General features: G+C 43.6%; 1 protein-coding gene across 1 annotated transcript in view; it reads left to right on the forward strand.

Moving 5' to 3' along the window:
* Positions 1-25454, forward strand: part of LOC110531171 (voltage-dependent L-type calcium channel subunit alpha-1D) — a 105666-nt gene that overhangs the window by 49601 nt on the left and 30611 nt on the right. Inside the window, exons 4-12 of the mRNA XM_036987977.1 lie at positions 6179-6318; positions 7267-7406; positions 7712-7864; positions 9853-10049; positions 19850-19953; positions 20099-20271; positions 24559-24646; positions 24773-24799; positions 25124-25284. Coding sequence (XP_036843872.1) covers positions 6179-6318; positions 7267-7406; positions 7712-7864; positions 9853-10049; positions 19850-19953; positions 20099-20271; positions 24559-24646; positions 24773-24799; positions 25124-25284 — 1183 coding nt within the window. The remainder of the gene's footprint in view (positions 1-6178; positions 6319-7266; positions 7407-7711; positions 7865-9852; positions 10050-19849; positions 19954-20098; positions 20272-24558; positions 24647-24772; positions 24800-25123; positions 25285-25454) is intronic.

Below are 25454 nucleotides of genomic sequence, written 5' to 3' on the forward strand. Positions count from 1 at the left end.
GGGGCCGTTCTACAACAAAAAAAGGCTGAGGTCCACAAAGTCCAAATTTTTCAATGTCGTTGTTGATGCTGCAACATAAGCCCTTCAGGAAAGATTTGCAACATTGGAAAATGTGGGAGAGAAGTTTGGAGAGCTGTCAACCTTCCAAAGTCTCTCAAATGAGGAGCTGACAGAACAATGTGATGCCCTTAGTATGACACTGCACTATAAGGAACACTCAGACTTGGATGGCAGAGAGCTCGCACAGGAACTGAAGAACTTGCCTGACTTGCCAGCGAAGACCATGACCCTGCTTGAGTTGCTGATATTTATACACAAAAATGAGCTCTTAGAAATGTATCCACATTTGTGGACTGCTCTCAGAATGTGTCTTACTCATCCAGTGACCCTATTTGAAGCAGAGAAGAGCTTTTCAAAGCTGAAGCTCATCAAATCCTACCTGACGTCCACCATGTCACAGGAACGCCTTCGTGGCCTTGCTGTCATCAGTAGTAACCATGCAATTGCTGGGCAGATTTCTTATGACGATGTAATTGATGACTTTGAATCAAGAAAGGCAAGAAAGGTCAGGGTTCAGATGGCAGTTGTGCAATTTAGTTTGTGTGTTTCTCGTTTGAAGTGCAATAGTGTAATAATCAGGCTCTCTTTATAAGTGAGTTATTCTATTTGTGTATTTGTGTGATATAGGATTTGTGCAATTTTAGTTTTCTTTGTGTGTTTTAGCAATAGGGTAATAGTGTAATAGTTCGATTCTCTTTTTATGTGTATTTATATACTACAGTTTGTTTCTATTTGTCTTTGTTATTTATTTATTTTGGGGGGGGGGGGGGGGGCCTGAAGGGGGGGTTCGCCCAGGGAGCCATACACGCTAGAGCCGCCACTGCACACACACACACACACGTAATCTTTATCTCTCATTATTCATCATCCTCAAAGCAAATGTCCACAATGACCCATAAGAGATTCTATCATCACCAGAAGCCTATTGGCCATAGTTACTGTAGTAGTTATTGTAATAGTTACTGTCTCTGCTACTAACGTCACGTTGTCATCATGTGACACCGACAATTCGGGAGGTACCATGTGATCCAAGGTGGAGGATGTTGTGGTTTGTGCTCATCCAAGTGGCATTGGGTCTGTCCACTCTGATCGGCGTCAGACGCTCAGATGGCATGGCACAAACCCTCTCTGGTATGCCAACCACTCTACCAGTGCTCCCAGCTGATCCATCTAGCAGGTAATGTGTGACGCTGTCCACCCAACCCTGCGAAATAATCGATCCCAAACACACAGAAACACAGAGAAAGGGAGAGGGAGAGTGAGAGGGAGAGGGAGAGAGAGAGAGAGAGAGAGAGAGAGAAACTGAGAGTCAGACTGAGCAGAAAACACAGTGACCCCCCCCCCCCACAGTATCTCCCTATGTTCACTTAAATCAATCAATTTGATTGGCCCACCCATGTAGTTGGTGTCCCACATTTATATACAGTGTCAGTGTTATCCCTCTCTCTCACTCTTTCTCCCCCTCTCCCTCTCTCTCCCTGCCTGCCTCCAGCCCATAAACCCAAATGTTCAAAAGAGGATACCTCAGATACTTTGACTACCTGTCCGGATTGGGGTCAATTCAGCTTTAATTTCAAACAATTCACTTAATGGATTGATTGAATTGAAAATGCAACTGACCCCAACCCCAATACCTTTCCAGGATTATCCAGTAGTGGGCTCCACCTCTTTCCATCTGCAGACAAGCATCAGTCTGGGTGTTTAAATCTGTCAACACCATTTTGCCATGTTGAGTGATTGATATATTTGATGGGATGGTAGATTATTCTGAGTACATGGCTGGACCATGATGAGTGATCTGAGCAGCTCAGGCCTGCGGGTGGGTGGGTGACAGACAGGGTTACAGTGAAAAGAGGAGCACACTGTCTCACACTGCTGCTCTTCTTCCTCCAGTCTCTCTCTCTCTCTCCTCCGTCTCCCATTCACTGTTTTTTCCTCTCTCTCACTATCGGTCTGTCTTCACTCTTTCTATGTCCCTTTCTCACACTTACACGTATACTTTCTCACTCTCCCCCAGTCTCTCACTTGTCCTTGAGAAATGACACTTATGGAAGCCATTTATTGATGGAAAGCGGCATTCTGCTGTTCTGGTCACTGGGGTATGGACTGTATGCTAGGAGAGCTCCCTCTCCTTCCATATCAAAAGAAGAACACCCTGCACTGATAGCCAACAGGACTACAGAGATAAAGAACACTGGTGGAATTGTGTAGATGACACACACACACACACACTTATCCAATGGCTCTGTTCTCCTCCATTGAAAGTATATTAACAGTCCCTTTTCATTAGTTTGTTGTGCAGGATTCTTTTAGAAAATAAATCGTTTCTAGCATCAATCATTCAGATGTTGTATGACAAGGACTGGATGTTTTATTTGAGTCCTCGGTTTAATTTAGATTGGTTTATTTGGATGCAGCAGAGCAGTTTGGGTTCAGAGAGAGTTCACTGAGAGAGTCGGCTCTGTGTTCCTTCTTCGTGTCCCACGGGTGCAACACTCAGGACTCCACCTGTCAGATAAAGACTACAGGCACTATTTAACCTAACTAAAAAAATAAAAAAACATTATTTGTGTGCTGCATGTTTACATGTTCACTCACATCTACTGTAGGCACTAAATAAAATGTTTACATTGAGACAAAATGAAACATAACTTAAATGCATATACACTGAGTGTACAAAACACATTTTTTTTTGCCCTCAGAACAGCCTCAATTCGTCGGGGCATGGACTATACAAGGTCTTGCTGGCCCATGTTGACTCCAATGCTTCTCACAGTTGTGTCAAGTTGGCTGGATGTCCTTTGGGTGGCGGAACAGTCTTGATACACACAGGAAACTGTTGAGTGTGGAAAAACCCAGAATTGTTGCAGTTCTAGTTACAAAACCACTGTTTCTGGCACCTACTACGATACCCTGTTCAAAGGCACTTAAATATTTGGTCTTGCCCATTCAGCTTCTGAATGGCACACACACACAATCCATGTCTCCATTGTCTCAGGGCTTAGAAATCCTTCTTTAACCCGCCTCCTCCCCTTCATCTACACTGAATGAAGTGGATTTAAAAGGTGACCTCAATAAGGGTTCATAGCTTTCACATGGATTCACCTAGTCAGTCTATGTCATGGGAAGAGCAGGTGTTCTTAATGCTTTGCACACTCAGTGTAGATTGTTCCCTATGAGAACCCATAATACCAACCCACAGTGAGTGTAATGTATTCTTTGCTGAGTAGGACGTAGCCTACTGAGTATTAAGACTGATGAGGGCCAGTCTCAGACTATTCAAAAGCATTACAGAGACTTTGATTAGTGGACTGGATCAACAACTTCAGTTTGGGGTTGGACCCAAACGTGGGGATTTAATGCTTATGGTCTACCAGTCCTTAAGGCAAAAGTCATTGAAGTATTCCTTTGGCAGTGGTTTGGTTCATGCCTCTCTCATCCCGTGATTTGGACAGTCACAGTGGCTGCTAGGGTCCTGTTTCTGACATATTTTAGGATACTGTTCCACTCCTCCCATTGATGATGGATTGGATTTTACAGTATATACACATACATAGCTAGCACTTTCTCAAGTGTTCAAAGTGCTTTACATTGTATAGGGGAAACAGCTCCTCCACTAACAATGGATGAAGAGTTGAACCTCTTGTTACCCCCTCATCATCACTTGGCTCTGGCTCTCGCACACTGGAACTGTTCTCACCCTGGAACAGATCTCACACTGGAACTGTTCTGTTTGATGCAGCTCTATCAGCTACAGGTCCAGTTTTGGCTGTTGTGTTTGTGTTCCCATCTTCAGCTGTTCCATTAGTCACTAATAGCGGATGTTCCATATTCTTAGCGGTTCCACTCCCTCCCTGACGTTCTATTAGCTGATGTTCTATCTGTCGGCTGGCTGTTCACAATGGCTGTCTAATGGAGAGATGCTGCTCCTCTCCTCCCTCCACAGAATACACGGATTCTGTCTCTATTGTCACTTGGCTGCAATCGCTCCTAGTCACCCACAGTGACTTAAGGTCACAAAGGCAGCAGCGGGGCGTACGTGGCCTCCGTGGCTGCCACAGCGTCAGAGCTTGGCTAAGTGCTTCCATTCAGACGTGATTATTACTGTAAAGAGGAAGTGGGCAGGTCTACTTTGTCAGCTGGAGACAGAACAGAACAGAAAAAGGGGCCATTTTGGACCGAAGCAAACAAAGGGGAGATGAGTGAGGAAGGGGACACACATTCAAGCAGTTCAAACGTGTGCGTTCACGGCTCTTATCAGTGTGAGGCAGCTAGCGTCGTCACGTGGAGATGCTGGGCCACCATCAGACTACTGGAGACTGTGTCTGTTGTATACTTATGTACTGGGTGTGTGGCGGCAGGACGTTTATTTATAAGCGCTACTTAGGCTTCTCATTTTAGGTACTCTTGGAAGAGGTAGGGTTTAAGACGTTTCCGGGAAGACGGGCAGGGACTCTATTGTCCTAGCTTCAGGGGGAAGCTGATTCCACCATTGGGGGTGCTAGGACAGAGAAGAGCTTGGACTGGGATGAGTGGGAACTGCCCTCATGCAGGGGTGGGAGGGCCACGAGAGCAGAGGTGGCAGAACGGAGTGCTGGGGGTGTAAGGTTTGAGGACAACCTGAAGGTAGGGAGGGGCAGTTCCCCTTGCAGCTCCATAGTCAAGCACCATGGTCTTGCAGTGGATGAGAGATTTAACTGGAAGCCAGTGGAGTGTGCAGGGTGACATGGGAGAACTTGAAGAACTTTAAGGGTCTTACTTTACAGATGTTGTAGAGCATGAACCTGCAGGAGCGAGTCACTGCGTTGACGTTTGTAGAGAACGACAGGGTGTTGTCCAGGGTCACGCCAAGGCTCTTTGCAGTCTGGGAGGGGGACACCGTGACCAGAAAACAAACATTCACGAATCAAAAGCTTGCTTGTTTTGTTATAAAGCAGCTTTTCCTATCCATTCATTAGACAGTCCCTACGTTGTTGTACCGTTAGCATCCTAACAGGTCAAGCTGTTCTAACTCTGTATTACACTACATTAGCTAATCCCTGTGTGAAAATGTCTGCTGTCTGTCTGGCTGCATTACGTCCTGTACTGTACTGAATCAACGCGGAGGCCAGAAACAGAGGCTGAGGCTGACTGGCTGGCTTAATGGCTCTTTAAAGCCTGCTGCTAAATCACAAAGCAGAGGCCTTGAATGATGTGGGAATCTCTGCCAGATACAGGGATATGCTCTCTGATCGGTATTAAAAGTCAAACTCATGCTGTTACCCTGGTAACATTTGCATTACGCAACAAACGGGAGATGACAGTTTTCGAATGTTGACTTTGTGCTCCTTCGATTAATTCACTGAGGTGTGGGTTGTTGGTGGGGAAAAGTGTTGCTTTGCATTGTGCCCACAATTATTTGTATACAGAGGTGTATTCTGACCACAGGCTTGTTTATAGGTGAGATCGAATGCTTTCCCAGACCACGGCAGGTTGGTTTTTAAAAAGAGAATGCCAATGTGTCGACCCAAAACAACTTTTCTCGGGTGTGAACAACATGAAGGCCAAGTAGAGGAATTGAGTAATTCAGAGGCTCTCCTCAGGATTACACAAATCAGGCTGCTTTGTTCAGGCTATTCCTTCCCGCCGCACTAATCCAGACCTCACGCCCTGTCACCTTCCAATCGTCTGTCTGTGTGGCTCTGCACCACCAGGCATGATGGGAAAAATAGAGATTATGATCGTCAATCATCCAATGAGTGACATGAATGTTGTTTTCACCGAACTTTTATCTGTCTAACTGGATTAGCAACCTGTTCTCTCTGTCACTTTCATTCTTTCTTTCCCCCACATCTCTGTCTGTTGTTTCTGGCATATTCCATCCTCCACCACTGTAACTGAATCCTCATCATTGATCAAATCCCTGCTCTGGGCCAGGTGTTGGTGAATGACGATCTCCCGGGCACAGTTTAACCCTGTTGGCTCAACCATTACTGCCTGCTCACAATGAACCAATCAGACTTCTTCTTCTTGAAGAGTGTTTGTTGTTGTATTTATTATTCACATCCTTCATGTTTAATGGCCCTCTCTCTCTCTCTCTCCCCCCCCCCCCCCCCTCTCTTTCCCTCCCTCCCCACAGGAAACAGTAGAATATGCCTTCCTAATCATCTTTACTATAGAGACCTTTCTGAAGATCATAGCGTATGGTTTAGTCATGCACCAGAACTCCTACGTAAGAAACGGATGGAACATGCTGGATTTTGTCATTGTCATAGTAGGGTGAGTACCACCACTGTTTAAGTTGAAATCAATGGCTCTCCCAAGACTGAGTCATAGAGTAATTCACACACACACACATGCATATACACACACATGAGTATTCCATTTCCTACTGATGCCAAGGTACATCATTACAGCCCAGTATGGACCACTGAAGGTGCACTCAAGAAAAAAAGATATCCTTAAGGGTTGCAAAAAGGTTATTGAACCCACTTCTTATAAAAAGACTTACAGATGCTGTATCTTAATTTGATCATTCTTTGTTTATTCAAGGTTTAAAAAGGCTCCTAAAAGTGAGTGATTTCCACTTAAAAATGTCAGACTTGATTTGCCCCAAATAAAAATGTATCAACCCCTACAAAAATGTCCATTAATTATAATCCACCTAATAATTTGCATTTCCTGTTGCTGCAGGATTATTTTCGTGCTGTGTGAAACTGGCTCAAATTACGATACGTTATCTGTAAAGAAAAAAAAAACATGTCCTATGTCACCTCTGGTCTGAGTGCTTGTTGAAGGGCATTCTGCTCATTCTTTCCTCTCATTTTTGGTGCCTTTCTGTAATGGTAGTTCATTGAATTTTTTATGATATTTTTATATACTCAATATTGACAGAAACAAATATTTATATTGAGGAGTTTGTTTGCCACACAAACTAGGCGTCAGACAGACACTCATACAGCGTCTGTCTAAAACACACATTACATAGCGGTAGGCGCAATGTTGATTTTACATGTGTTTTTATTCAATTCAAACACACACACACACAACAGTATGGCCCAGAAAAGATCACTAAGATAAATCAGAGTTCTGTCACCAGAGAGCTCAGAAAGCCTCAGGGCTGTATTTTACAATGATGTCATCTGTATCTCTGTCTGTGATCTCTATGATATCTCTCTCCCCTTCCCTCTTTCCTCCCTCTCTCTTCCTCTCTCCCTCTCTCCGCAGGTTGTTCAGTGTAGTTCTGGAGGTGATAACCAAAGAGGGCGATGCCGGGGGCCAGGGGGGTAAGCCGGGAGGTTTCGACGTCAAGGCCCTCCGAGCATTCCGGGTGCTCCGCCCCCTCCGCCTTGTCTCAGGAGTACCCAGTGAGTTGCCATGGCACCAGAATATTTAATACATTTAGACTCTAGAGATGAATCATTATGTAGTAATTGATCTGTGTTTCTGATTCTAGTTCAAGCTCAATCTCAAGTTTTATTGATACCCATATAGCAGCCTATACAGGCTGAAATATATCTGGACATAACGTATACAAATACTGAATGAGTTTCCTCATAATATACTCAATGGATATATTAAATGGATGTCTTCATAGCTTTACACTGTCCCTGCTTCCATCTTGTGTGTGTGTGTGTGTGTGTGTAAGACCCTTCTCTCTCCATGTCTCTAGGTTTACAGGTAGTGTTGAACTCCATCATTAAAGCCATGGTTCCTCTGCTCCACATCGCTCTGCTCGTCCTCTTCGTCATCATCATCTACGCCATCATCGGCCTCGAACTCTTCATCGGCAAGATGCACGCCACCTGCTACCTGGTGGGCACCGGTAAGGGCCTGCGTCCTGTAACCGGCCTGTCTCGGTCCGTTACTTGAAGTTAAACTTTTCCCAGCTTTTGATTGCATGTCAGTACTGCATAAAAAGACAGGCTTAGGTTATCAAACTATAATTTACAATGGCTTGCGAAAGTATTCATTCTCCTAATCATTTTTCATATGTTCTTGCCTTACAACCTGGAATTGAAATTGATTTTTGGGGGGTTTGTATCATTTGATTTACACAACATGCCTACCACTTTGAAGATGCAAAATATTTTTTTATTGTGAAACAAACAAGAAATAAGACAACAAAAAAATCTGAAAACTTGAGCGTGCATAACTATTCACCCCCCCAGAGTCAAAACGTTGTAGAGCCAGCTGCTCCAGCTCCTTCAAGTTGGATGGGTTCCGCTGGTGTACAGCAATCTTTAAGTCATACCACATATTCTCAATTGGATTGAGGTCTGGGCTTTAACTAGGCCATTCCAAGACATTTAAATGTTTCCCGTTAAACTACCTGAGTGTTGCTTTAGCAGTAAGGTTAGGGTCATTGTCCTGCTGGAAAGTGAACCTCCATCCCAGTCTCAAATCTCTGGCAGACTGAAACAGGTTTCCCTCAAGAATTTCCCTGTATTTAGCTCCATCCATCATTCCTTTAATTCTGACCAGTTTCCCAGTCCCAGCCGATGAAAAACATCCCCACAGCATGATGCTGCCACCACTATGCTTCACTGTGGGAATGGTGTTCTCGGGGTGATGAGAGGTATCGGGTTTGCGCCAGACATAGCATTTTCCTTGATGGCCAAAAAGCTAAATTTTAGAGTACCTTCTTCCATATGTTTGGGGAGTCTCCCACATGCCTTTTGGTGAACACCAAACATGTTTGCTTATATTTTTCTGCCCACTCTTCCGTAAAGCCCAACTCTGTGGAGTGTACGGCTTAAAGTGGTCCTATGCTTTGCAGCTCCTTCAGGGTTATCTTTGGTCTTTTTGTTGCCTCTCTGATTAATGCCCTCCTTGTCTGGTCTGTGAGTTTTGGTGGGCGGCCCTCACTTGGCAGGTTTGTTATGGTGCCATATTCTTTCCATTTAAAAAAACATGGATTTAATGGTGCTCCGTGGGTTGTTCAAAGTTTCTGTTTTTTTTTTTATAACCCAACCCTGATCTGTACTTCTCCACAACTTTGTCCCTGACCTGTTTGGAGAGCTCCTGGGTCTTCATAGTGCCCCTTGCTTAGTGGACTCTGGGGCCTTTCAGAACAGATGTATATATACTGAGATCATGTGACAGATCATGTGACACTTAGATTGCACACAGGTGGACTTTTTTAACTAATTATGTGACTTCTGAAGGTAATTGGTTGCATCAGATCTTATTTGGGGGCTTCATATCAAAGGGGGTGAATACATATGCACACACCACTTGTCTGTTTTTTTTATTTATTTATTTATTTATTTATTTTTTTCATTTCACTTCACCAATTTGAACTATTTTGTGTATGTCCATTACATGAAATCCAACTAAAAATCAATTTAAATTACAGGTTGTAATGCAACAAAATAGGAAAAACGCCAAGGGGGGTGAATACTTTTGCAAGGCACTGTATATGCAACATCAGCAGAGAGTTAGGGACTGTGGCGTGTAATGGCGGGTGTGTGTGTGTGTGTGTGTGTGTGGGTGTGTGTGTGTGTGTGTGTGTGAGAGAGAGAACGAGAGAGCCTCTGATGAGCTAGTGTGCTATGAGAATTATGTGTTAACACTGAATACATGTACACTATACCTATAGAATGTGTATCTGTAAACAAGACAAGCAAAACTGCATAAAGCCACACTTTTCTGTGCGTCCCAGTGCCTTTTTACACCACAGGATGTATTTGATATTCTCATATGGCAAACACACTCTGATATCATGCATCTGATGCGATGCATCATTGTTTACTAAGTTACTTTCCGGCCTTACATCCTACCTTTCTCTCCCTTTCTCTATATGCACTAAAGGTATTCTGGCCGAGGAGGAGCCTGTTCCGTGTGCGGTGTCAGGCCATGGGCGCCAGTGCAGGATGAATGGGACTGTGTGTAGGGAAGGATGGCACGGGCCCAATGGTGGCATCACCAACTTTGACAACTTCCTGTTTGCCATGCTCACTGTTTTCCAGTGTATCACCATGGAGGGCTGGACTGATGTTCTGTACTGGGTGAGGCTGCTTTATGAACCACACCCAGCTAGCAGCTAGCAAGCTATCTCTACTTACAGTAACAGAGGTTTCAACAGTGTTAGCTTAGCTTCATCGCTAACACTGGATGAGCTCCACTCAAATCCAACTTGCAGAAATAATGTACACAAACATACTCCCCCCTCCCCTCTCTGACCTTCCACCTATTTCTCCCTCTCTCCTTAACCTGTGTCTGTACCCTACCTCTCTGCCCAATCTCTACCTCCCTTTCTCTTTCCTCCGCTTATCTCTCCCTCTCTTCTTAACTTATCCCTCCCCCTGCGTCTCTACTCCTTTTCTCTCTCCGCCAAATGACTCTCCCTCCCTCTCTATCGGTACTGTCCTCTCTTCTCGTTCATGTACCGGTTACTATGGTGATGCCGTGCTATTGAAGCCATGAATGGGGTGAAGGTGACATTGGGAGTGGAAGAGAGATGCAGCCACTCGACAGACATGAAAGGGATTGAGAGGGAACTGAACACGGAGGAGGAATGGGGAGATGAGATTGGCAGTTATCCACCTCATGTTCGAAGGTTTTTAAAAACACGGAAGAGAAATGCGGAAACTATGGATACAACTTCCCCCGCGGTCGTGCATTATCATAATTCATATGCGCGCTCCACTAGAAACCCTGTCAATAGCATATTTCTGCATTAATTTTGTTAACTGAATCAACAACTGCAATAATACTACTAATACAAGTTAAGACTGGGATGGATCCCCAAAGTATAAAGTGGAAGTATTCCCAAAGTCAATTTATGAGAAGAGACGGACAAACAGTACCCCACCCAGAAGGACTCATCACTGGCTGGGATACTGATATAAACTGTCTGTGACCATCCATAAAGTGAGCCAAAATATACGCATAAATCATTGACTCTCTTGCTGTTGATGATCAGGCTATGGAAAAACTTAAAAAGCTAAGAAGCCTACCAGTATCTAAACAGCGATAAAGTTGGGACCGTTCTGGCAAAGTCCTTCGGAGATGAAGATAAATGGATCTTCCGAAAAGCCGATGTCGAGCCGAGCCAGTCTGAGGAGCCAGTCCCACCAAGCATGGGTGCTAGCTAGCATGGAGGGCGAGGTACTGACTGCTGGTTTCACCTGCATTGCGGTTTAAGGGAAATCCTGCTGCCACGCCACAGCGATGTGGAAGGTGAGATTAATACCACACTAGCTAGTTAGTGGTAGCTATCTATTTCCCCCTTGTTCCTGTGTGTTCGGTTGCAGGACACACATTTCACTCATTTACTTCCCAAACTCATCTGAACTACACCTAGGGGAAGTCTCGTGGGACCTTCCGCAAATAAACAGTGCACATGATGGCACTTTAACATGTTGGGAATGCATGGCTTTCTATGAAATGTTTGTGAAGGTCAACACACACCAACAGGAAAGACTAGAGGAGGAGACGAGAATGCAGGCTTTGTCCGAGGTCTGGTGTGACGCAAGGAAGGTTCAGCAAAGAAAGTGCCTGTGCTGGATACATTTGTACTAGGTCTCGGACAGTGAGGACTTGTCATTTCGTCCCGAGACCAGCTGAGTAAAAAATGATTCTTATTTATTTTGTTTATGTTATGCAGGGATGCACACATAGACACATGTGCGTGTACTCATTAAAAACATTAAAAACATAGGAAAACATAGGAATTTTCACACAGGGTGCCTTTCCTTTGCTGGGCAGGCCGTTTTTGGCAAAATGTGAGTATACCCACTAATCCAGGCATCACTACACCACTACATAGAGCTGAAGGAAAGACAGCAGTCACACACAGCATGATGTTAAAGGATAACCAGTCCATAAACTCTGACATAATAAGCCAGTAGGTCCCAATCATAAGAATACAAAAACACAACCATTAAGCATTTCCCAGTCGAAATATACAACTATTACTTCCCATTGCAAAAAACATTTCACATTTAGCCCCCCCAAAGTAACCATTGACCTATAGTTTCAAGACGAAACTGATAGAGCTTTAACGACTTTGCAGAAATGAAACAAACAGACAATCATAATCTCAGTAAAAAATATCAAACTCCCAGTTTATGCTACAAAACTAACTTTAGTTTTAAAAATAGGTTATATTTGACTCAACGTTCCATGACATACATTAAGGCAGTTGGCAGAATAGATGAATGCAGTTCAATGCATAATTCATATATTCACCAATACATTTCTTGGTAGTCCAAAAAATATTGCTATCAGGTTGTAAATCACAACTGGCCTGGTACCTTGTTTGCTGCCTCCTGTCGGGATGCACTGCTTCAGTTTCCATGACTCAATATTCTGGACAAAAACAAACCAATGTAACTACGGCTGGGAATTTCAAAACAATCAAACTACCAAGGGCAAATTTAACATTGATACGACACATTTACATAAATACTCAGACCCTTTACTCAGTACTTTGTTGAAGCACCTTAGGCAGCGATTACAGCGTCAAGTCTTCTTGGGTATGACACGACAAGCTTGGCACACCGTTATTTGGGGAGTTTGCCCCATTCTTCTCTGCAGATCCTCTTAAGCTCTGTCCGGCTTGGATGGGGAGTGTCACTGCACAGCTATGTTCAGATCTCTCCAGAGTTGTTTGATTGGGTTCAAGTCCGGACTCTGGCTTGGCCACTCAATGACAATCAGAGACTTGTCCAAAAGCCACTCCTGCGTTTTCTTGGCTGTGTGCTTAGGATTGTTGCCTTGTTGGAAGGTGAACCTTCGCCCCAGTCTGAGATCCTGAGTACTCTGGAGCAGGTTTTCTTCAAGGATCTCTCTGTACTTTGTTCCGTTCATCTTTCCCTCTATCCTGACTAGTCTCCCTGTCCCTGCCGCTGAAAAACATCCACACAGCATGATCCTGCCACAACCATGCTTCGCCATAGGAATGGTGCCAGATCTCCTCCAGACGTGACGCTTGGCATTCAGGCCAAACAGTTCAATCTTGGTTTCATTAGACTAGAAAATATTTTTTCTCATGGCCTGAGAGTCCTTCACTCCAAGTGGACTGTCATGTGCCTTTTTACTGAGGAGTGTCTTCCGTCTGGCCACTCTACCATAAAGGCCTGATTGGTGGAGTGCTGCAGAGATGGTTGTCCTTCTGGAAGGTTCTCCCATCTCCACAGAGGAATTCTGGAGCTCTGTCAGAGTGACCATCAGGTTCTTGATCAACTCCCTGACCAAGGCCCTTCTCCCCCGATTGCTCAGTTTGGCCAGGCAGCCAGCTCTAGGAATAGAGTCTTGGTGGTTCCAAACTTCTTCCATTTAAGAATGACGGAGGCCACTGTGTTCTTGGGGACCTTCGACATTTTTTTGGTAATCTTCCCTAGATCTGTGCCTTGACACAATCCTGTCTCGGAGCTCTACGGACAATTCCTTTGACCTCATGGCTTGGTTTTTGCTCTGACATGCACAGTCAACTGTGGGATCTTATATAGACAGGTGTGTGCCTTTCCAAATAATGTCCAATCAATTGAATTTACCACAAGAGGACTTCAATCAAGTTGTCGAAACATCTCAAGGATGATCAATGAAAACAGGATGCACCGGAGCTCAATTTTGAGTCTCGTAGCAAAGGGTCTGAATACTTATGTAAATAAGGTATCTGTTTTTTATTTTATACATTTGCAAAAATGTGGAAAAATCTGTTTTCACTTTGTCATTATGGGGTATTGTGTGTAAAAAATATATATTTTTAAATTCATTTTATAATAAGGCTGTAACGTAACAAAATGTTTAAAAAAATCAAGGGATCTGAATACTTTCCGAATGCACTGTATGTAACAAGCTAAAAACACGGAGCCTAACATTAGCTAGATAGCTAGCTAGCTGCTAGGAGGATGTCATGTTATGCCATTGGAGAAGTTGGTGAGTGACTGACTTTTCTCCCTCATATTGTTTTTCGGTGGCTATACAAAGCTAGAGATAACAGATGTAATTTGGTTAACTAGCAAGAACTTGAATGACTGTTATACAGTTAGCATATCTCTTGAGTTTCACAAATTATCTCTGGCTATCTACTCTGATTTCAGAGCACTCTTGTCTGAGTGTGCCAGAGCGCAGAACAACTGATGAATTTATGAACACACAACACCTGCTGAATATGACAGGTGTCAGTAATCGTAGGCAAAGAAAGTAATAGTTAGTCAAGAACGCTCTGCTACGGCGAGTAAAATGGTTAGATTTGTCTCATTTGTCTGGAAATAGCTAGTTAGCCAACTTTAGCCAGTTAGCTTTGGTGCTTGGTTGGGACAAGCATGCATTGGCAGGCAACCTGCAGAAGGACGAGGAGGCTACAATTCCCCATTGTTTATCAGTGGAATTTTGACGGCAAACAAGCTGAAAAAGTTTGAGAGGGTTTATCTAATGTTCCTTTGTTAGATTTTTAGCTTATCTTGCTCAGGCTAGCATTAGTTGTTGATTTTGTTGATGTGCATAACTGAGGGAGAGAGAGCCTACATTTTCCGGGTTGTTTTATCAATAGGACTATACATTTCCCAAACTTTCTAAGAATTTATGAAAACGTGAAAATAAATATATCTAAGTGGTCGCTTGTCAGAATTTTTTGTGTCATATTCATCCTGGAGGTGTATATGAACATACAGTGCCTTGCGAAAGTATTCGGCCCCCTTGAACTTTGCGACCTTTTGCCACATTTCAGGCTTCAAACATGAAGATATAAAACTGTATTTTTTTGTGAAGAAACAACAACAAGTGGGACACAATCATGAAGTGGAACGACATTTATTGGATATTTCAAACTTTTTTAACAAATCAAAAACTGAAAAATTGGGCGTGCAAAATTATTCAGCCCCTTTACTTTCAGTGCAGCAAACTCTCTCCAGAAGTTCAGTGAGGATCTCTGAATGATCCAATGTTGACCTAAATGACTAATGATGATAAATACAATCCACCTGTGTGTAATCAAGTCTCCGTATAAATGCACCTGCACTGTGATAGTCTCAGAGGTCCGTTAAAAGCGCAGAGAGCTCATGAAGAACAAGGAACACACCAGGCAGGTCCGAGATACTGTTGTGAAGAAGTTTAAAGCCGGATTTGGATACAAAAAGATTTCCCAAGCTTTAAACATCCCAAGGATGTTGAAATGGAAGGAGTATCAGACCACTGCAAATCTACCAAGACCTGGCCGTCCCTCTAAACTTTCAGCTCATACAAGGAGACGACTGATCAGAGATGCAGCCAAGAGGCCCATGATCACTCTGGATGAACTGCAGAGATCTACAGCTGAGGTGGGAGACTCTGTCCATAGGACAACAATCAGTCGTATATTGCACAAATCTGGCCTTTATGGAAGAGTGGCAAGAAAAAAGCAATTTCTTAAAGATATCCATAAAAAGTGTCGTTTAAAGTTTGCCACAAGCCACCTGGGAGACACACCAAACATGTGGAAGAAGGTGCTCTGGTCAGATGAAACCAAAATTGAACTTTTTGGCAACAATGCAAAACGTTATGTTTGGCGTAAAAGCAACACAGCTGAACACACCATCCCCACTGTCAAACATGGTGGTGGCAGCATCATGGTTTGGGCCTGCTTTTCTTCAGCAGGGACAGGGAAGATGGTTAAAATTGATGGGAAGATGGATGGAGCCAAATACAGGACCATTCTGGAAGAAAACCTGATGGAGTCTGCAAAAGACCTGAGACTGGGACGGAGATTTGTCTTCCAACAAGACAATGATCCAAAACATAAAGCAAAATCTACAATGGAATGGTTAAAAAATAAACATATCCAGGTGTTAGAATGACCAAGTCAAAGTCCAGACCTGAATCCAATCGAGAATCTGTGGAAAGAACTGAAAACTGCTGTTCACAAATGCTCTCCATCCAACCTCACTGAGCTTGAGCTGTTTTGCAAGGAGGAATGGGAAAAAATGTCAGTCTCTCGATGTGCAAAACTGAGAGAGACATACCCCAAGCGACTTACAGCTGTAATCACAGCAAAAGGTGGCGCTACAAAGTATTAACTTACGGGGGCTGAATAATTTTGCACGCCCAATTTTTCAGTTTTTGATTTGTTAAAAAAGTTTGAAATATCCAATAAATGTCGTTCCACTTCACGATTGTGTCCCACTTGTTGTGTATTCTTCACAAAAAAATACAGTTTTATATCTTTATGTTTGAAGCCTGAAATGTGGCAAAAGGTCGCAAAGTTCAAGGGGGCCGAATACTTTCGCAAGGCACTGTATTTTAATATGATTTCATGTACGCTAAACTGCTGTCAGTTCCACTTTAAATGCAACAATGTTTCACACACAAGTTATTTTTCAAAGAGATGACTAACAGCTAGCGCACTGCAGTAAAAAAGCACAGTTCCATTCACCAGATGATGATAATTTAAAACGTACCGTCTTTTTGAAAAGGGAGGAGCTAACAAATTAGCAACAGCATCCTCTTTGATAACACCTGTTGCAAACTAGCCGACAACAAAATCTTGCTAGCTAGACCGTGGGAAAACTAATGCTCGCTATTGAACAATGACCTGTTGCCCTTCAAGGCAGAAGTTTCCATACGTTTTTGTAAAAACGGTCCCACCCACTAAGTCAAAATGAGATTGGTTAATTCTACTGTCACTCCAAAATTTGCCCTCCCCGGAGACCAGCAATGAAACATTTTGATTGAATCTTTTTTGTCTTCAGCTTTAACTCTTTTAAAACAAAACATATTTGAAAATAATAATAATTATATTATAATCTTCTCTGAAGATGTAGATTGTTCCCCACTGTGTTAGGGTTAGTAATCATTTGTAGAGTGGCTCTATTTACCCTGCATTTCTTCACTATTCTGAATGTATAAAGAATCCATATGTTCTGAAATATGAACACAACACTGCTGCGCGCATCACCACCAATTCTGCAAAATTCATCCATGAACACTTTCCTTCCGGGGAAACATGGCCACCGAACATGGAAAGGAGAATGAGATCATTGGCCCCGGATTTGTGCAGGCTCAGGAGTTTGAGGTGGCTCACAGAGGTCTGGTGGTCTGCCCAGAGGAGCCATGGCTGGCAGCCAGTCCAGGCGGCATTGTAGACGACAGAGCTGCAGGAAATTAAGTGTCCAGTGACCAACTCACTTGTCCAATCCCTGCATGAGAGAAGAGGAGATGTCACTGAGATAGGAGGGGGAATTTGTGATGCAGACTAATGGGCCAAGGTGGTACTACTTAAAAGTTCAGTTGTGGATGTACTGCACAAAAACCACCTCATCAGTGGACCCCATAAGAACAGATAATACTGGACATGCCGTTTGACAACAAATTCACAAGGCAGCAAGTAGAATGACCCTGACTGTTCTGCTTTGGGCATATGCTGCCTTTTTTGGGAGATGAGTTTTCTCAGGGCAGACTGCAGCTATGACAGAAATATCTGGACATTCTCAAGAGCTAGATGCCAAAGATGTGTGATGGGGTAAAATGACACAATCTGTTTTAAAAATGGTTAATTCATGGAAATCTCCTTCCATTGTTTGATTTAATCTCTGTCTTCAATCCGCCCTGATAATACACCACAGTATTTTATAATGTTTATGCCGTAATATAATATGCGTGTTCTGATGTCATATTAAACTTATTACAGAACAAAGAAGAAACTGTTTAATCTTTTTGCACTTGTTTATTACTATGTCACATAAGTAGATGTAGGAAGTAACATTATCACATTTCTCACATTCAATAATTAATTAACATTTCAAAAGTTAGGATCAGAACATCAAATCAAATCAAATCAATTTATATAGCCCTTCGTACATCAGCTGATATCTCAAAGTGCTGTACAGAAACCCAGCCTAAAACCCCAAACAGCAAGCAATGCAGGTGTAGAAGCACGGTGGCTAGGAAAAACTCCCTAGAAAGGCCAAAACCTAGGAAGAAACCTCGAGAGGAACCAGGCTATGTGGGTTGGCCAGTCCTCTTCTGGCTGTGCCGGGTGGAGATTATAACAGAACATGGCCAAGATGTTCAAATGTTCATAAATGACCAGCATGGTCCAATAATAATAAGGCAGAACAGTTGAAACTGGAGCAGTAGCACGGACAGTTGGACTGGGGACAGCAAGGAGTCATCATGTCAGGTAGTCCTGAGGCATGGTCCTAGGGCTCAGGTCCTCCGAGAGAGAGAAAGAAAGAGAGAAAGAGAGAATTAGAGAGAGCACACTTAAATTCACACAGGACACCGAATAGGACAGGAGAAGTACTCCAGATATAACAAACTGACCCTAGCCCCCTGACACATAAACTACTGCAGCATAAATACTGGAGGCTGAGACAGGAGGGGTCAGGAGACACTGTGGCCCCATCCGAGGACACCCCCGGACAGGGCCAAAAAGTATGTACATTTTCAATTGAGGAACCAAACAGCATATTTACAGTAGTAGTCTTCCAGACTCTCACCACCTGTTTGTATCACAGCCAGTGGAGTACACGACTTTTCCGGATTTTGTTGGTACTTTGGTGTCAGACTGATGGGGATAGTTTGTGAAAGGATCTTGGGAACACCTTCAAGCGCCCGATTGCGCGTTCGACATGTATCCTGACATTTTGCCATCTGCGAGTTGACCTCCCTTGTGTGTGAAACAGGAACGTTCAGATGAAACACCGTACGGCAGAACACAGACTGTCGAGGAGACACGCTCCTATATTGTATTATTGTAAATGTGTAAATATGGAGAAATGTACATTTGTATGATGTATTACTTGATTAATGGTGTATTGTTTTAGTCCTGTTTGAACCCCAGGCAGCAGCTAATTGAGGATCATAATAAATACTAATACGTACTAAGGGGCAGGCAGACACGCGTTCAGGAATCTGCATCACCACATCTTGCTTATGCATGAACTAACTACAATTGCCTGTTGATCACGATTCCACTCAGTTGTACCCAAGGTACAATTCCGGATAGGGGTGTTCCATGGTGGGTTGCTTGTTGAGGAAGTGGAATGAGCGCACACAAACAAGTTGTTTGGTGGCTTCTTCAGATGAAAGCCCTCAGCCATTGTGTCTTGTCAACTTCAGTCATGAGCATCTTGTGAAAAGAAAACCACGGTGGACATGAACATTTTGCCGTAGCCTGTGGCTTGTGGTTGAAACATTCCTGTCTTGACCACTCCTGTAGTTTCTTCCCGGGAATTGTTGCACCCACGAACTGCACAGGTAGTTCCAGAAAACCCTGTGGTTATAGCTAGCTAGTAGCGGCTAACTCTGACGCTAGTAGCTTAATAGCTTACGTTAGCGAACTTGAATGAAATAAATCTACAATCACATTTGTTCACTAACACTTATACTTGGCTTTTATACTGTATAAATTGACATCTTCTAACAATTAACAAAATGTTTTTCAAACGCTGGGAAAGTAGCTGAAGGTAAAGTTAAGTTTGCCGCTGGCGCGCTGCAGTAAAGTAAAGCAGAAGTCGAATCCATTACTTCCTTATAGCAGTGGTGGGCAATCTTTTCTGTGTGGGTGCAGGCTTTTGCTCCAGCCAAAACAAAAACACAACTAGATGTATAGTGTTCATCAACAAATGAGCTGTGTTACTGTTATGGCTACATCAAAAGCCTGCACCCACACTAGTCTTAGAGAGAGAGAGAGTCACTGCAAAGAGAGATGCCAGGGATCATCTGTAGTTACTGGTGTAATAGTTTCCATCGACAAACTTAATAGGTGTGAGTTTTTATGGCGGCCTGTAATCTGTACTTCTATTAGGGGCTAAATGATCATTGATATACAGGGACGTATGTATTGTCCTCTGAACTGTGACTGTCAATATTGTTGTTTCAGATGAACGATGCCATGGGTTCTGAGCTACCCTGGGTCTACTTCGTCAGTCTGGTCATCTTCGGTTCCTTCTTTGTTCTCAACCTGGTTCTGGGAGTGTTAAGCGGGTAAGATATCCGAGCATTGCTAACACATACACGTACGCACCCACACACATGGAGGGAAAATGTTTCTAAGTGTGTGTGTGTGTGTGTGTGTGTGTGTGTGTGTGTGTGTGTGTGTGTGTGTGTGCGCGTGTGTGTTCGTCCACAGAGAGTTCTCCAAGGAGAGAGAGAAGGCCAAGGCTCGTGGAGACTTCCAGAAGCTGAGAGAGAAGCAGCAGCTGGAGGAGGATCTGAAGGGCTACCTGGACTGGATCACTCAGGCCGAGGATATCGACCCTGAGAATGACGAGGAGGGGGACGAGGAGGGGGGCAAACGCAATCGTGAGTCGCCTACCTCGGGCACTCCCTTCACATCACATTCCCATCTCTTCCCCTCTACCCTGTAAGGGGCACCTGTGGTTCAGAGACAGGGACAAAGGTCTAGTTTTGAAACCCACATGGCTCTGACACTTGGATTTCCTTTGACATAAAAGTGAGTTAACAGTGCTAATCTTCTCTATTCAAGGTGGAGCCCAGAGAGAGAAGAGTTTAGCTTTAAATGGTGGGATGTTGGAAATGTGTTTCTATACGGCAAAATGAATGCATGTCCAGCATTGGCATTCTGCTGCTGCGGTCTTGTTCCATGCTGTTGCTTTTATTTTTTTTCCCCTGTGGTTATCATCTAAGACTACTGTGTTAGATCAGTGGTAAAAATACATATTTAACACTACAGTAGCCTGTAGGTTTTTGAGTCTTTGCAGTAATGAATGTTGGTTCCCTGTTGGTTCTACCACCTGTTCCTGAGAAAATTATGAACGTGAATGTTGTGTCTGCTGCTTCAGCCATCCCCCCCCCCCCCCCCACACAGACACACAGACACACGCACCAGTGGCCGTATTTCTATTACAGCATATTGGATGACTGTCATTTAGATTTCATTCACCCAGTGCAATGTAACATAGGTTTAGGCTACTACGTGATACTCAAATGTTCCCCTATACCCATCATGAGGTTGTTACAACCTAGCCTATGAATGAAAGTTTACAACGTAGCTCCTCACAGGTCGAGAGAAAATGTCATGGTGACAGACAGTGACACATTCAATACCGCCTTACACTCTCTTGCCTGCATCTAGCTGATCTAGGGTGTAATCATTAGTCCAACAGTTGCAAAAGAGAGTTTCTATTGGACAAATTCAGGTACGTTATGGACTTCGATGCACAACACATCAGAAGTATATGACCAGGCGACAAAACCTTTCCAAGCCAAACCATATCCTAACCGCTACACACAGCCTACATCGTTGTCCCCGTATTAGCTAAAGTAGCGTCCTTGTCAACATAGCTAGTAGAATTAATGCATTAGTAAACCCCCTACAATCACGCGGTGACGTTTCGGTCACTAAGCAGTATAGCGGTTACACCGGCGGGTCACGGTGGAAATAAATTAATAAAACCAAAAGCTTACCTTGACTTGAAAGAGTTCCAGTGTTGTGTTGGATAGTCATAGCCAGCTAGCTAACATAGCATCCCTCTCTTTGAACCGGGTGTTTTGAGTAGGCTAAACTAGCTATGTGCATTTGCTAGCTAAGTTAAACTGAAAGTGAAAAAAAATTACAATCTCTCTCACTCTCTTGCTTCTTCATTTTTGAAGAAATTAATTTGTTCAAAACTGGTAAACTATTGTCTTTTTCTCTATTTGAGTGCAGTTCTAGCTAGCTGTAGCTTATGCTTTCAGTACTAGATTAATTGTCTGATCCTTTGATTGGGTGGACAACATGTCAGTTCATGCTGCAAGAGCTCTGATAGGTTGGAGAAAAGCCTCCGGAAGTTGTCATACTTTGTAAGTCTATGGAAGGGGGTGAGAACCAAGAGCCTCCTAGGTTTTGTATTGAAGTCAATGTACCAAGAGGAGGACGGAAGCTAGCTGTCCTCCGGCTACACAATGGTGCTACCCTACAGAGTGCTGTTGAGGCTACTGTAGACCTTCATTCCAAAAGTGTGATTGAATCAATTATTTGGTGACGTGAATATATAATTTCTATAGTTTTATCTAAAAAGGATAACTTTTTTAATGTTTTACAATTTTTATGAAATTCACTGAGGAGGATGGTCCTCCCCTTCCTACTATGAGGAGCCTCCACTGACACACACTTATTGTCAGCCCCTGCACGTGTGCTCAATCTGTGCAGTGCAGGGTGGTCAATGGCAGGATTGATGATGATATTACTTTTATGTGAAAGAAAGAGAGAGTAATCCAAATCCTTTTTATTTAAGTATGACGCGTGGTGGGAGGAGACGACACAGCACTTCCTGTTTGAATGAGACACTCACTGGGCATAGATATTGTTACAGACAGACAGACGGACAGTGTGTGTGTGCACGCGCGCATGCGTGTTTCAATGTTGAGTGAGAGAGAGAGAGCGGCTCTAATTGAGATATCAGCCTCATCTGGGCCATTATTAAAAGACATAATAGGCACATCAGACATGTTGTCGTTGTTCTGTTTTTGTCATTGTTCTGCCCCCCCCCCCCCCCCCCCCCCCCCCACACACACACACAATGCATGACTCATCTATTCCCAGATGTCCATCTTTAGTGCTGATATAATTCAGTGAGTATGCTGCTGAGGCTCAGAGAGATAGAGATATGTTTGATCTGTCATTAGCTATAATGCCTGGTGGAGATATGTTTGATCTGTAATAAATTCTAAAGCCTGTGAGTTAGACTAATGCATGCCAGTAGGTTTGAGTGCCTCATTGACCATCGACTGTATTAGCAGCACACTCACTCTCTCACTATTGGCCTGTACATGGTCGCTACATGATGTACTGTTTCTTATCGAGTGTGCGTGGGACATCAGTTAACCTGGTGGCAATTCTAAACAAAATAACAGGAAATACTACCACAGTGTCCAGTGTCTTATCATGATCAGGATAACCCAATCAATCTCTGTCCTCAATAATTGTAGGTTCATGCTAGAACACTTCATGTCAGAGGGCGTATGTATACGTGGTCAGTAGCAGTGTTGCACATGCTTTAGTTTACACCCAGTGGGAAGTATGTTAGTCTGTGATTTCTGAATGGGTTTTCTTGGCAAAGATCACTCAGTTGTAGAATCACTTGAGGCCTCGAGGTGTCTGTGTGAGGTCTGGGAAAAGAGAGAGACGAGTGGTTGGAACAACCCCCCCTCACTGTGTTAGACTGTTGGCTCTCTCTATGTCACTTGTCTGTGTCTGGTGTCAAGCTGCCGTGCTGCATCTTCGGCGTAGAGTCAAACTGTGTGTGACCCAGCCGATACTAATCAATGTCCTTCTTCCTCTTCTCTACCTTTACTCTTCAATGGCTTTATTACTCATTCTTCTTCTGTCCTGTCTTCTAGTTCTTGGCTTCTCTTCTCTTTCATCTCTTCTGTCTTCCTTAGTGCTCCTCTAGTCTCTTCTTAATGTGCTGATATTCTGTGGTGGATTGTCTATTGTCTATTGTTCCCTCTTCTTCGCTGGTGACTCGCTGTGCCCTCTGCTGTCTGAATGCATGTACTGCGTGCATTTTAAACACCAAGGGGTGACACTGGCTGAGCTCATGGAGAAGAAGAAAGGGAAGTTTGGCTGGTTCAGCCAGTCCACAGAGTCACATGGTAAATTGTGCTGTGTGTGTGTGTGTGTGTGTGTGCATGTGCGTGTGTGTGTGCGTGTGCGTGTGCGTGTGTGTGTATGTGCATGTGTGTGTGCGTGTGCGTGTGTGTGTGTGTGTGTGTGTGTGTGTGTGTGTGTGTGTGTGTGTGTGTGTGTGTGTGTGTGTGTTTTGCCCTCCCTCATTTCCTTGCTTGTGCTTTGCTACTGGCTTGATGTATGCTCCTCCATTTTTTTGCGTTCAATCATCTTTACTCACTCAGCCTCTTCGTTAGATCTTGTTCTCATTTTGTCCCGAGTCTTTGATAAAGTAGTGAGTGGGTGGATTTGTGGATTAAACATCAGAAGTACATGAGAGACAACCAGCAGGTTTTAGGCTTCTAGAGGTTACGAGAGGCCATGTGCATGTTGTAGCCTAGAATTCTCTAGAAATGGACCAAAGGTGAATAATGTATGTGTTGTCTGCAGAATACATTGATATGTTGACTATGGAAAGGGTATGCATATTTGTAAATCGGTCAACAGAGATAGATTGCAATGTAAACATCCATTGTGTGGTCATTTCGAGTCATTCATTGTCATTATTGTTTTCTTCCATTTCTGTGCGTTGTGGTTTGGATTTTTCCTTTCGATGTTCTGTGGAGTATTTTTGAACCCTGTACTTGAGCATATGGTTTGTACAGCATCTGCACAGACCCACTAGTATAACATTTTGAGCCTCTTTAGAAACCACACTATTGTCATCCCATTCACATAGTAAACAGCATGGATGATCTGTGCAGGTGCTGCACTGTCTGCCTCTGAGTCAGCTCTGACTGTCAGTGACAGTCCTCAAAGAGCCCTGTGCTTAATCATGAGGATTTGAAATCATGACACGGTTACTAGATTTAAGCCATAGAACCGAAAGCACTCGCCCATAAGGGTTCTTTAGGTCTGAAACTCAGAGCCATCGTTCGATTGGATCTCACCTTGCTTCCTGTGTTTGTGTGATGTCACAGCAAGCGTGCCTGCCAGCGAGACCGAGTCTGTGAACACTGACAACCCCAATGGAGAGGACGATAAGGCTAACTGCTGTGGACCACACTGGTGAGTCTGTCCGTCTGTCAAGGTTCAAGATTCCTTCATGCCTGGATCGACTATTAGCTTGAAAAGCTTCTGTAATACGTCATTCATGCAAATGGGTACTAACAATATGATTCTTCATTTTCCCAGTCAAAAAATTACTAAATCAAAGTACAGGTCAGTTCTCTGTCAGTACTATGTGTCATGAATTTTCTTTGCATGTTCCTGGCATTGTTCCCCCCCACACACACACACTCCGTTCCCCCTGATCAGTCACTGCACTCCTGCCCATGTCCTCTTCATCATCACCACATTCTCATCATCACAATCATTATATCTCTGCCTTTTGTTTAGTCTGTGACACTTAGATTTGAGATCCTCTGTCTTAACAAGCATGATTTCATTACAGTTCACAATTAACCTGTGCAAGAAATCCTGTGTGGACATAACACCACTTCCTAGTTCGAGTCAGATTGTGACATCATTTCCTCTCCCTTGCAGTCGGCGATGGCGTCACTGGAACCGGTTCTGCCGCAGGAAGTGTCGTGCTGCCGTGAAGTCGGTGTCTTTCTATTGGCTGGTGATCATCCTGGTGTTTCTGAACACGCTCACCATCTCGTCAGAGCACTACAACCAGCCTGACTGGCTCACGGAAGTACAGGGTGGGTAGAGGGTCAAAATGCTATTTCCCAATTACATACCCTCAGCATAATATGCACTTTACAGTGTCCTTTGCAGGAACCCAGTATGCATCCTATGCTCTGTATCAATCGTACAATCTGCAACGTTGTTGTACTACAGTGTCCTTGATAATCCGACGATACCCGTGACA

This window comes from Oncorhynchus mykiss, chromosome 9 (assembly GCF_013265735.2).
Source record: "Oncorhynchus mykiss isolate Arlee chromosome 9, USDA_OmykA_1.1, whole genome shotgun sequence".
Taxonomy (NCBI): Eukaryota; Metazoa; Chordata; class Actinopteri; order Salmoniformes; family Salmonidae; genus Oncorhynchus; species Oncorhynchus mykiss.